General features: G+C 39.8%; 1 protein-coding gene across 6 annotated transcripts in view; it reads left to right on the top strand.

Moving 5' to 3' along the window:
- The window catches only part of GRIK1 (glutamate ionotropic receptor kainate type subunit 1), a 406851-nt gene that overhangs the window by 341742 nt on the left and 52141 nt on the right, over window positions 1–12968 (top strand). For 3 of the 6 annotated variants that reach the window (XM_015132949.3, XM_001100491.4, NM_001194856.2), the window contains 4 exon segments: window positions 2785–2892; window positions 5141–5185; window positions 10442–10555; window positions 12607–12810. In XM_015132949.3, coding sequence (XP_014988435.2) covers window positions 2785–2892; window positions 5141–5185; window positions 10442–10555; window positions 12607–12810 — 471 coding nt within the window. 6 annotated transcript variants of the gene reach the window in all.

Below are 12968 nucleotides of genomic sequence, written 5' to 3' on the forward strand. Positions count from 1 at the left end.
ACCCGCTAACCAACACGCTGCTTACAATATTGACCTTCTCCAAGTCATTCTCCCCAATTATAAAAGAGATAACAAATCATCTCCCTATGCACATCTGACCATGGCAACACATGTTTAAAACACCTCCATGATTCCCCAAAAGTCTACTGAGCAATGTCCAAGAAAACTAGCATGCTTCATAACACCTTTATGAACAGACTACTGGCCTTCCTAGGCTCATTTCGCATCAGTTCCTACTTTACATTAGTCTCATGGCAAACTTACAACGTATTCTTTATTTCATGTTTTTACGCAGCCCATGAATCTTTGCTTGGTGGGCTTATCCTTTGTGAGCTCAAGCATTCTTGCCTTCAGGAATGCTTTGCTGACTCCTTCCCTGCAGTTGGGATAAGTGCTCTTCTCCATACTTCATTCTTCAATATTCTATGCAAATCTTTATCCTCAAACCTAAAGTGCTTTACGGAAATCCTTTAATGTGTTTGCTCCTACTAAACTGTAAACTTCTAGGTGCTGTATTCTCATCATACTTTCCTGCACAGATACTCAATAAATGAATATTTTCCAAATGAATTAATAGTGAAAACATAATTGAACCAAATTCTGTAGTCTTTTCTCCCCAGATAGTAATATGTTTTACATTAAAATCTGAGTATAACAACTGTGTTTTATGTTTTATGTAGCCCAGCTTGCAGATCATAGGTGCTTAATGAATCACTTTCAACTTCATTAAACCCCTCTACGGTATCTTGCCTATGATTGTAGAAATCCAGAGCTAAAGCTCGTTTTATGCAACATCTTCCCTTAATGTGCATTCCTCTGTGGCCTAAAAACAGGACAAAATGACTCAACCAAGGCCACAAAACTTGATAGTGGCTTAAAGACTAAACTTGATTTCTTGACTCCCAATCAAAGATATTTCACCACTTTTAGATGGGATTAGGAGTTGAGAAATTAATGAGTTGGCCTGAAATTACACTGCAGATATTCGGCTCCAGAGGTATGGAAAATTCAATGTTCTTTCCACTGCATTGCTCTGCCTCTTGGCCAAATGGGTAAATACATTCAACAGATACACATGGCTCAAATAACTGCAAATACAGTGTAATTCTTCAGGATCTTCCCATTTTATGCATGTCTAATGAATCTGGTAAAGTCAAGAGGGAGAAAAACAGCTAAGTGGATACAAATAGCTGAGTTTTCCTTTATCCCCAGTTGTAAGTGAAACTCAAATAAACAAGGTTGCCAAAAATCACCTAATGATTGAAGCTGAAGACTCTCCCAAGGGCCACCACTTTCTATTTAATAAACCCACCAGAGATATCTAATGTGAGTTCTGGGAAAGGCAGACTATTGTGAATTTTTTATTATTTGAAATGATGTTGATGTGTAGGGTAGGCAGAAGAGCAGCTCCCTCAAAAGATACCCACGTCCTCATCCCCGGAACCTGTAAATGTTACCTTATGTAGCAAAAAGGCCTTTGCATAGTGATTAAATTAAGAATTTTTGAGATGGGGAGATTATACAGGTGAGTTCTAAATACAATCACAAGTGTCTTTATAAGAGAGAAGCAGAAGGAGTTTTTTTTCTTCTTCTTCTTCTTCTTTTTCGTTTTCTTTGTCTTTTTAAGATGGAGTCTCACTCTGTCATCAGGCTGGAGTGCAATGGCGCCATCTCAGCTCACTGCAACCTCTGCCGCCCGGGTTCAAGCGATTCTCCTGCCTCAGCCTCCCAAGTAGCTGGGATTACCAGCATGGGCCACCACGCCTGGCTAATTTTTTGTATTTTTAGTAGAGACAGGGTTTCACCGTGCTAGCCAGGATGGTCTCAATCTCCTAACTTCAGGTGATCCGCCTGTCTTGGCCTCCCAAAGTGCTGGGATTACAGATGCGAGCCACTGCGCCCGACCTGTTTTGTTTGTTTGTTTGTTTGAGACAGAGTCTTGCTCTGTCACCCAGGCTCCTGGAGTGCAGTGGAAGGATGTTAGCTCACTACAAGCTCCACCTCTCAGAGGGAGCTTTTATGCAGACAGAAGGGGAGGAGGAAATGTGATCACTGAGGCAGAGGTTGGAGTGATGGAACCACAAGAGAAGGAGGAGTGCCAGAAGCTGCCAGAAGCAGAAGGAAGCAAAGAATAGGGTCTTCCCTCGAGCCTCCAGAGACAGCTCGGTCCTGCTGACACTTTAATTCCAGCCAGTCATACTGATTTTGGATTTCAGGCCTCCATAACCTTGAGAAAATAAATTTCTGTTGTTTTGAGCACCCACGTTTGTGATTATTTGCTACAGCAGCCACGGGAAATTACAATGCCCAAATGATGCAAACACGCTAAGTCATCAACAGCCTGAAAACTCTGCAATACATCATTGGACTATATTGGTCTATATTCTTTTCACAGAGAAAGAAAAAGCAAGGACTCACTTCCACTCAGCCATATCTCAAAAGGAATTTGAATTGACCTTGGAAAACAGAATATTGTGATTTGTCAGACTTTGTGTATTCTATGTGCAGACTATTTTACAGCAATTTTCTCCATACTGTCCATTTAGGTAGCCACGATGACAGGTTTGACTGGGTTAGGGTGTTAGAATTGACAGAATAAATGAGTGCCAATAAAACGACGACGTGTTCTGCTATCATGTTGCTGAACCAGTGCAATGGTTTATAACAGCACGATGAAGCCAAATAATTGGATACTGTGATGGATTTGAGGTATTATAATTTTGATGGTCTCAGGAATTAGGATAAATGTTTAACAGTAACAGCCACATTTCTTCTTGTCCACAGGCTCGGTGGGATGGCTTGACTGGGCATATCACCTTTAATAAAACCAATGGCTTGAGGAAGGATTTTGATCTGGACATTATTAGTCTCAAAGAGGAAGGAACTGAAAAGGTAACCTCCTTAATAATAAATAAATAAAATAACAAATGAGTATTGCTCAAGCATTTTTACTAAATTGCACAGACAAGTAAGTGAATGATGAAGTGATTCTCTCAGCATCCAGTTTTTTTATCTCTTTTATCTGTGGATAGAAGTTGATGTGCTAGATTCTTAAATTTCATGTCTTAGTAATAGCAATGCTAACTAGTGTTTATATTGTGCTTCGTTTATGTAGCAAGTGTGTTTATATTATTACATATATAACCCTAGAGTTGGGTGTCATTAGGCCCATGTCTTAAAGCTTTTAACAAATTGAGTTTAGACTTGGAAAAGCAGAAGCTGTCAATGGTTTATCGATGGAATGGCATCCAAGGGTTACCTAGAAATTAATTTTAATTGCACATTTCATTCCATTTTGAGATTGGTGACAGGCAGAATAAAGTAAGATAGAAGAGATGTACTGGAGCAAATTAACTTTGCATTCTTAATTTTAGGACAAACATCAAAAAACTGTATTTTAATGTTGGGTTCTCATTTTAGGATTATTTTAGTTGTAATTCTGAATCTCTCCATGTTTAAAGTTCTACTTTAGTGATTATTTAGAGTAATACCAATATAAACTATTTGGTTAAATAATAATGATAAAAGAATTTGGCTTCTCAGTATATTTTATTATGCCAATTTTAATATTCATGACTATACGTTGGAATTAACACTTAGAATCTGAAGATTTTACACTGAGAATCTTATAGAAAAACAATTGAAACCCCCAAAACAATCACCTCAACAGAAAACTCTATAATCTGACATTTTTTTCCCACTATAGCGAATAAGACAGTGTGCTTAATATAAGAGTGGCTTTGGGAACAATCGATTGCTTGCTTAATTAGATTAGTTGGGTTGGTTTTTTGTAAATGAGGTAAGGTTTTCATTTCTGTTTTCTTGTTTTTGTTAACTGGGACACATTTTTTTTGCAGGTGCTAACTACCCCTCCCCCTCAAAAAAACATTAATGGGAACAAAGATCATTTAGGCCGAATGTATTAGAAGGTGACCCAGTGGTGTGAAATGTTTGAGGAAAATAATTAGTTTGCAGTTTTGAGGGTACACATGATACATGCAGGTTTCTCACTTCAAAAATGCCTCTCCCATCTTCTGGCTTCCTCTTCACTCTGATTTGCCCCTCTGTTGGTCTAACATGCTCTGATAGAGCACAAGACATCCAGCCAGCCTCCACAATGGTGTGTGTGGGATGCTGGCTGGAGGGAACAAAAGAAAAAAGATACTTGTTATGATCTAAAAACCTGTAATTGTTTAAAGAAAATGTCTGCTTCTTGAAGCACGAGTCTTTTCCCCACTCTGTTCTCCTCTTTCGTATAGCACTGCAGGGGGAAGAAAAGCTGTTAAGGAAACATCTTTTTGGCTAGGTGAATGATGAAATAGATGGAGAGCCATTGTTATGCTTTCACAGCTACCTACACACTGTAATATTATGCACATTGCATTGGTGTTTTTCCATCAAAGGCAAAATCGAATTAGATGAAAGTGTTTTGTATTTGTTTCTTATCTCTTCATTGTTTGCAATAACTTTTCTCTCTTCAGGTGTCTTGGGCTCAATTCCTGAGAAGGCTGATTGGGCCTTAAGGCAATGAGGGAAGCCAACATGTCTCTCTCGAGGGAGGAAACGCCCAATCTTTTTATGTCAGCCTCTCTTGGATTCAATAGGGAAAATTATTAGAAAAATCCCATTCTCACTTTCACTCAAATTTCTACTGCCTGGAAACCTATAATCAAAGAATAGGTCATCAAGCATACTTCTTCTTTTGGTTAGGAATTATGTGTGTGTGTGTGTGTGTGTGTGTGTGTGTGTGTGTGTGTGTGTATTGATTGATTTGCTGGTTGACTGATTGATTGATTTTAGTTACCCATGCCTTAAAAGGGTCTTCTTAAGGAACACTGAAGACCCTTAACACTGCAGCATAGCTGTATACATTGAAAAGCACTTTAAAGCATTTTTTGGTGTGCAAAAGGAAAAGTAAAAATTGAGTCTTACCACCAGGTAACTTCTGTGAGACACAAGTCTTGATTCATCTCTTTGCTGTTCCTATTGTCAGGCTTTATACTGAATTAAGATGCAAATTCCAAACAATGGGTGGGAACTGTAACACTCTAAGCATTCACACACCATGATTCCTTCTGGGTTTCACTCTCCATTTTAATTAAGTGCTATTTTTATTTTATTTTTCTCTCTGAAAACCAAGGCTGCTGGCGAAGTGTCTAAACACTTGTATAAAGTGTGGAAGAAGGTTTGTACTCTGACAACACCTGCAGGAAACCTGGGGGTGGGATGGGGAATGTCATTGGAAAAGCCTGTGCCCTTCCAATGTTACCAGACCTGTAGCTCCCCAATTGCAGTTTAGAGGGGATGTTTCATGTAAAGAGAGAGGAGGAGTGATTGAATATGCTCTCTCTCAACAACATCACCTGTGAATTGAAAACAGGTTTGCAATGGATTAAATAACGATGGATTAAATATTTGCCCCAAGATTATTTTTGTTTCTCCCAGGCAGGATCAGTCCCTGTTAGGATTGAAAGCAGGTAACTGTAACAGAAGGAGACACTGACCTACTTATATTCCTTCTCAAATCACTAAATATTTTCCCTAAGGGGGATAAAAACAATAATAGATTTGATCCATGAGACTAGTCAAATAGGCTACAGAGTCAGAAGGCTAGGACATCTCCTCCAATGTCACCACCACAAAATATGAACCATTTTCAGAAATTTCCTTTTCTCATGAGCTATCTTTTGTTTTGCACGATATCTTCTTCAGAGCATACTGTCTTGCAATTTGTTTTAGAGCCACAGTTCTAAAGAGGACACAAACATTAGGGACCTTGGAAAGGAAATAAGATTATCTTGTGAATTATAACACCCACTATTTTATAGTTTATTATACAGTGCCATGTTGCCAATGAATATGCATAGCTTCATATAAGCAAATATGAGACATTAAAAACATTTGAATCAGAGAAAGGTCCCCCTGATAAGTAAACATTTTCTTTCGTCTCCTCTTTCTCTTTCTCTTTCTCTTTCTCTTCCTCCTCTCCTTCCTTCCCTCTCTGTCTCTGTCTCTCTAAAACTACTTGGTAAAAAAAGATCTATGGACTGATGAATAGATCTTAAATTGCTTCAGGTTGTTCAACTTGTCAGGTTCACTTTCATCTTTCAAATTATCAGCTATGTCACAGAAAGTGTACACAAGTTTCTCCCTGTAGCCAAAAACCTTGTCTCCCTCTTAGTAGTACTCAGTGATGAATTCAAACTTTTTTTCTTTTTAAATTTTCAAAGCACAAGTTTAAAAGACTTGTTTTAATCTTCAGTGAACAAGGCTACTAAGTGCACGTAGAAGGTGATCTGGTTTCCTCACTACAATTTCACTGGTAAATAGATGAACCTAACTGGCACCCAGAAAAAGAAAAAGAAAAAAAAAAACCTATTATACTAATCCATCTTGAGACTCTGGGCACTTTGAATTAATCTAATACAAATATCCTAGGGAATGGAATCCAAGCTTTGAAATTATATACAGGGGAGGGGGGATGTCCTCTATTTGTCACTAAGCTGCAAGAGCCACACACGCTCCCCAGGGATGTAACTTTCTGGTCTTGATCCTCTATGCCTTCATGCCTCTTCCCTCCTGGAAGAGGGATGTTCATGTTCCTGTAAGTTGTATATACCGTGGTGTGCTGTTTTGTGTTATGACTCCTTGTCAAAAATTCACGGTAACCTGAGTTCTAGCACAGGCGACACAGTCAGACCCAACAAACACATCACACTTTCTCCAGAAGTCTCCAACTAAAACAAAAATTCACCTTCATCATGTTTCAATTCCAAAAGCTGTCCTCAGTACTCTGACTTATTTTAGAATAGTATTAGTCACCCGAAATTCTTTCCAAAAGAGGGAGGTAGCAATCTTTACAACATCCCTCACTAAAAGATGTGTGATATAAGGCTCATAATACAGGAAATACACATACCTTTATCTTTTCCCCAGATACCTGATTATTTCCCTCAGCCATTTTAGATGTTGCGTTTACATGAATCACTGTCTAGATAGATACTAGTCACTCTCTGAACGCCCTTTTTATTGCATCGCTTTTTTAAAAAAGTTTGCCTAATGTCATTTGGGCACTCATTTTCAGATGCTTTTCTCAGTTGTCTAGATAACACATGGCTGCTCCCTTGCGCCAGCTTACAAAGTAAAGTAAATCAGGGCCAGATAATTTAGATACAGAGTGCTCCTCCCCACAAGTAACTGATCCAACCTCCATTACTTCTCACTGGTAAATGACTGCTATCTGCTTTCACTATGAAGTTTGAAAACTGAGGTTCCACCCCCTGGAGGCACTCCTCCTAGGTCGTAGAACAGGACCGAAATGTCAAATGTCCAGGCATCTTCTTAACTTCACCCCTCTCTCCAGCATACATGAATCATGAGATGTGACTTCTTTAAAGGGAGACATCCATTTCCTGACAACATATTCATTTACTTCAAGTAACAGATAAAGCCACTTGACTACTTGGGTTTAAAAGACACAGTTGCACACATGTGCGTGCGCACACACACACACACACTTCTGTTTTGCTGATTACAAGTTTGGAAACAGAAGACTGAAGTCATTCAAACTGCATATATATACTGTACATTTCCCAGGAATAGCCTGACCTTTACTATATTTTGATACTCTTCTGGTCTACATTTAAAGGATCTTCTGTAGGTCCCTCTGTAGAGATAATAAGGGGAAAAAATGGTCACTGTTTTCTCATTTTAAGGAGGAAAGTTTAAACTTGGGACTTAGTTGACCGGGTCGACAGCAGCAATGATTCTTAGCTTCTGCACTTTTAGTGCAGATAGCAAAAGAAAGAAAAACCAGACATCAAGCTGTGGGGTGTATTTGTCTACAAATTCAAGTTTTATTTTACAAGAGAGTGATATTGCTAGGCCATTGAACACTGTTGTTTTCAAATATTATGGTAGTTCCTTCCAACACACACATACTTGACATTAATAGAAATAAGATTTAAAGAGAATGAATCCTATCACTTAATCAAGTGGCTAAAAACAGTTATTTTCTCCACCCTTCAATACTTACTTAATTAAAAATTAGATTCCCTTCTCCTCAGTGTCTAAGTGAAGGTTTAATTAGAAGTATAGTCAGGACCCAATTTACACACACTCTTCATGGAGCTAGGAATCAATTGTTCACAACCTAAAGCACAGCCTTGGATGAAAATCAATAGACAGGTATATTTAGCCTGAGTTACATTTCCTAGAAGCAAGGGTCGCTGCCTCAGAAGAAGGGATGGAGGTTGAGAAGAAAAAGAAGAAAATGCTGTCTACTTTTCCTGAGTCTAAAGCCAAATTAAGAAAGCTAAAGATTATTCAACCAATAGATGTATAATGTGCATTCTAGGTGATACTCATCACACTGGATCCTGGAAATGTTGAATCGTTATTAAGAGTACAGCCTAGAACCCAACAAACACCTCTTTTCAGACAGGATCACAATATTTTCAAATGCAAAAACTATCCCATTCCCCCATTTACCTACACCAATCAACTAACCCTCACTAAGTACAGGAAATAAAACTGAAATTAAAATAGTTTACACTGATGTGTGAATGTGTAATAGTCCTTGAAACTTCCTCAAAGCATTGATGTCTCTAAAAGGGATACTTGTCAAGCTAGATGAATTTCCAGCTGCTAAATATAGGCAGTACATCAGAGTCAAGAAATAGAAAAGCAAAGGAGGATGGAGCCTAACACTCCCATCTGTCTTCCCATTGGAGGAACATATTTAGGGACCAAGCATAGCTCCACACTGTCCATCTCAGAGCAGGTCCAAGTGTTCATGTTCCTAAACTTCCTCCACTTGTCATAGCTCTTTTACTTTATCAGATTCTGAATTTTTTAAAAAATGAGTCCAAATTCCTTCATGACAGGGTAAGGTTGAAGAAATGACTGAGGCAGTCGTTTCAATGTCCTTTCTTGTTACTACGTGTGCAGCTCTTAACAACACACACCAACTCTTCCACATACATCATCTGATTATTTGATCTTCTCATTATTCCTGTGAAATACTTTATAGGTAAAGAATCGACTGAAGCTCAGAAAGATTAGAATCTCATTCAAGGACACACAGCAACAAGGTCTTCCTGGCTCTAAAACATACTTGCAGGCCACCATGTGAGGCTGGCAGTAAATGCCTAAAGAAAGATTCGGAAAAATAGCTCAAAATCCCAAAGGCTCTTCTTCTGGGTTCCCACAGAGGCTGAATGAATCCATATACTTCTACACGGCCTCACAACCCAGGAGAGACTTGGCCACTGGAGAAAATTGCAGATCATTATTTTTAAAAAAGAGTAATGGTCTTTACTGAACGCCAGTTGCCGTGGTTGGTTTTGTGACAGTAAAATCAGTGGGCAGTAAAAGTGAGCACCCTCACTGAAGTAGTTCATGACCAAGTGGACAGACAAGAGAGGTAAACGATAAATCATAACAGAAGATGCTAGCTGCTGTGACAGAGAGATGAACAGAGTCTTGCTAGGGCTCACAAGAGGCACTCTTTGCCTAGCTTTGCCTCCTCAAAGAAGATAGGCCCTGAACGTAGTCTACTTCTCATGCACATGACATGTTTTCTTCCGTTTTTCTTTCCCTTTTTAAAGAAAAAATTACTCTGGTTTTTTCAGTGTCTCGCTCTGTCACCCAGGCTGAAGTGCAGTAGTGCAATCACGGCTCACTGCAGTCCTGACTTCCTGGACCCAAGCCATCCTCCCATCTCAGCCTCCTGAGTAGCTGAGACTGCAGGCGTGTGCCATCATGTCTGGCTATTTTTTAAAAAAATTTTTTGTATAGATCAGGTCTCACTCTGTTGCCCAGGCTGGTCTTGAATACCTGGTCTCCCACCTTGGCCTTCCAAAGCACTGGGATTACAGGCATGAGCCTCGGCACCCCACTATCTTTCCCTTTTAGATGCCTGGTCTCTCCGCCATTCACCCTGCTCCTTCACTCCATTATTCATAAATTTTAAATAAACTAGTGATACTACTTTGGCAGCCTAAGGTTTATATCAGTAGAAGGTAAGCTCCACAAGGAAAGAAACTCTTGCATATTTTATTCATTGTTTAGTCCTTAGATGCCTAGAGCAGTGCCCGGCCCATAAGTAGATACTCAACAAATATATATAGGAAGAAAAATCTGATATTCATTTAAGAATTTTTAAATGTTTTTTAATTTAAAAAAGAACAATGAGCTTACTAAATTAAAAAAGAAAAAGACCTCCACCTACTCTGCCCCCAGTAGCACAGATATATCCTATTTTGTCTGCACATTCATTCCTCCATTGTTTCATTTCCCCACGTTTAGTAGCTTCCACTGTGATGCCCTGGTGTCCCAAACTGTGAGCTTTTGTGCCCATTCCTGGTAGAGAAGGGTCCTCTCTTTGGTGTAAATGCCACACTGACAGCCAGCAGCCTCTGATGTACTGTGTTCTGTGTAGATTGGGATTTGGAATTCCAACAGTGGGCTTAACATGACGGACAGCAACAAAGACAAGTCCAGCAATATTACTGATTCACTGGCCAATCGAACACTCATTGTCACCACCATTCTGGTAAGTTGAATTCATGGAATTGAGGGTGTCTTATCCAGACTCCTGCCTTAGGCTTTGAAGTATTCCTCAACTGTCTTTTTCAGGCCAACACTTCTATCTGCAAATGTCTATTTTTAACTGGAACACTAAAAGCCTGTGTTTGTATGTACTTACAATAAGATTGAATTACAAGCTTCCAACATTGTTCTGAAGATCTCCCACCTCCAATCCATTGTCAGTCCTACTCAGCCCCGCTGTCTGTCCCCTCCCAACTGGTCTCCCTTGCTCTCTGGCTGTTGGTTAGTTTCAACCATGTGGAGACCCTAGCAAGAGACTAGGGAAGTGGGGGAAGAGAGGTAACAGAAGCTCTTCTCCCGTTCCCTCCCAACTGCTATTAGTTTTTTCAGAACCTCTGACTTTCTACAACCGTAGCTTCTGCCCATCAGTAGCACTGTTTCTAGGGTCCAGCTGCGCTGAGCTTCGAGAGTATTCTTTCCTCCCTCCTGCCTCAGCCCTGGGTGGTGCAGGTTTCCCAAAGAGGCTGTTGCATGTGTGTCTATGACTTGCTGCCAAATCAGACCCTTACTTCCCTCGGCTCCCTTTGCTCTGCTCACACTTCTGTACACAGCTCCTTTACTAACTGTTCTTGTAAAGTCCTGCCTCCTATTAGAGCCCTGGTCATGCCCCATCCAGCCACTGTACAGCTACCAGTTGCTTATTTTCTGCTTTTTCCTTTCTCCAGGGAGTTGGGCATGGTAGGCCTCCCTGAAATCCTTATTTGCAGACATCCTGCCATAACCAGTCCACAATGTCAAATCAATTTGTTGTTATTATTAACTTGTGAGAATTGTTCATCCAAAGTAAAAACTGCTTTGCTCTTCTGATTACTACTTTCTCTATGCCTGTCTTATGAAAACACAGGGTTTTCTACTGTGTTTGAATGACCCCACTATCAGTTTGAGGATAAACCTAAACATAAAGAATATGTCAGTACTATAGCTACTATTATAATTTTATGAAACAAAATGAGCATTCATTCAGTCAAATGAGAATTAACAAGTTATAGATGCATGGTAGTAGGGAAATGTCCATTATTTATAGGAGAGGGGACTGATGATGTACATGTATAAGCAGAGAATGACCAGATGTGAGATTTGAGGTGATTTGAAAAAAGAAGATGGGAAAGATGATAAAACAAGACATAGCAATGGCCTTTGGAATAGGCTACCCTGAAGGAAACCAATCAAAATATATAAATCATAAGTGAATAGTGACGTTGAGGTGAAATTTAGATGAAGAAATGAGAATAGTCATAGATTGGAGGTGCAAAGAAAGAAAGGAAATACTTGGTGATATAGATTTCTCTGTCATGAGGTTCTTAGTTAAAAGCCAGGGTCACATTTGGTGGCGCACACCTGTAATCCCAGCACTTCGTGAGGCCGAGGCGGGATGAGGTCAGAAGATTGAGACCGTCCCGGGCTAACACGGTGAAACCCTATCTCTAATGAAAAATACAGAAAATTAGCCAGGTGTGGTGGCGGGTGCCTGTAGTACCAGCTACTCAGGAGGCTGAGAAAGGAGCATGGTGTGAACCCGGGAGGCGGAGCTTGCAGTGAGCTGAGATCTCCCCACCGCACTCTAGCCTGGGCGATAGAGCGAGATTCCGTCAAAAAAAAAAAAAAAAGCCAGAAGGGTGAGGGGTCATACAAAAAAAGCTTGGGTATTGGCACAGTGGGTGGCCAGGCATCTGGGCCCCTATTGCCCTCTGCACCTTTCTTCTTCTCAGACCCAACGTTTAAATGTGACTATGTATCCATCACACCATTCCCGCACAGCCGCACCCTCCACAGAGGAAGGAAAAGCTCCCACCGAAAGAGGCAGAAGGGAAAGAAACTAAAATATAGGAAGTGTTCTGAATTTATAGAGGACATAGGCAGGCAGAGGAGTGAATGACTTCAGTACTCTCAGCTCTTCAAAATCATTACCAAATATTTCACATCTTTGAGCTGCTGATGGGATAAATTCTTCCTTTCATTATAATAGGGTTTTCATATTTGGTTTGTTTCATTTAGGAAGAACCCTATGTTATGTACAGGAAATCTGATAAGCCTCTATATGGAAATGACAGATTTGAAGGTTATTGCCTGGACCTGTTGAAAGAATTGTCAAACATCCTGGGTTTCATTTATGATGTTAAACTAGTTCCGGATGGCAAATACGGGGCCCAGAATGACAAAGGGGAGTGGAACGGGATGGTTAAGGAACTCATAGATCACGTAAGTAACAGTATTTCTAACATATCTGAAAATATGCATAAGAGAAAGTAAGAAAGGAAAAAATGATGACAGAAAAAATGTTTCCTTTTCTTGAATCATAACAATTTTTTTAAGAAGCAAAGAAAACAACCTAGAAATGGAGTTTGCTTACTCAGAAG

The sequence above is a fragment of the Macaca mulatta genome, chromosome 3, assembly GCF_049350105.2.
Source record: "Macaca mulatta isolate MMU2019108-1 chromosome 3, T2T-MMU8v2.0, whole genome shotgun sequence".
NCBI lineage: Eukaryota > Metazoa > Chordata > Mammalia > Primates > Cercopithecidae > Macaca > Macaca mulatta.